This window comes from Myotis brandtii, unplaced genomic scaffold (assembly GCF_000412655.1).
Source record: "Myotis brandtii unplaced genomic scaffold, ASM41265v1 C39879921, whole genome shotgun sequence".
Classification (NCBI taxonomy): domain Eukaryota; kingdom Metazoa; phylum Chordata; class Mammalia; order Chiroptera; family Vespertilionidae; genus Myotis; species Myotis brandtii.
In genome coordinates, this window is record NW_005240236.1 from 1 (window position 1) to 244 (window position 244).

Sequence of the window (244 nt, forward strand, 5' to 3'; positions counted from 1 at the left end):
TGGACGAGCTGCTGACCAGGGTGGACGAGTTCGTGGGCATGCTGGACATGCTGCGCGGCGACTCGTCCCACGTGGTCAGCGAGGGCGTGCCGCGCATCCACGCCAAGGCCACGGAGATGCGGCAGGTGTACGGCAAGATCGACCGGCTGGAGGCCTTCGTGGGCATGATCGGCGCCAGCGTGGCCCGGATGGAGGAGCAGGTCGCCAGGGCGGAGGCGGAGCTGGGCTCCTTCCCCAGCACCTT

At 69.3% G+C, this 244-nt stretch overlaps 1 protein-coding gene across 1 annotated transcript; it reads left to right on the forward strand.

The window, feature by feature from the left end:
• Nucleotides 1-5: 5 nt before the first annotated feature.
• Nucleotides 6-239, forward strand: BLOC1S4 (biogenesis of lysosomal organelles complex-1, subunit 4, cappuccino; the record flags this gene model as incomplete). Its single annotated transcript, XM_005852755.1, has 1 exon — nucleotides 6-239. A coding segment is annotated over one exon (234 nt), but the record flags the coding sequence as incomplete, so codon positions are not given.
• Between the last annotated feature and the right edge of the window lie 5 nt (nucleotides 240-244).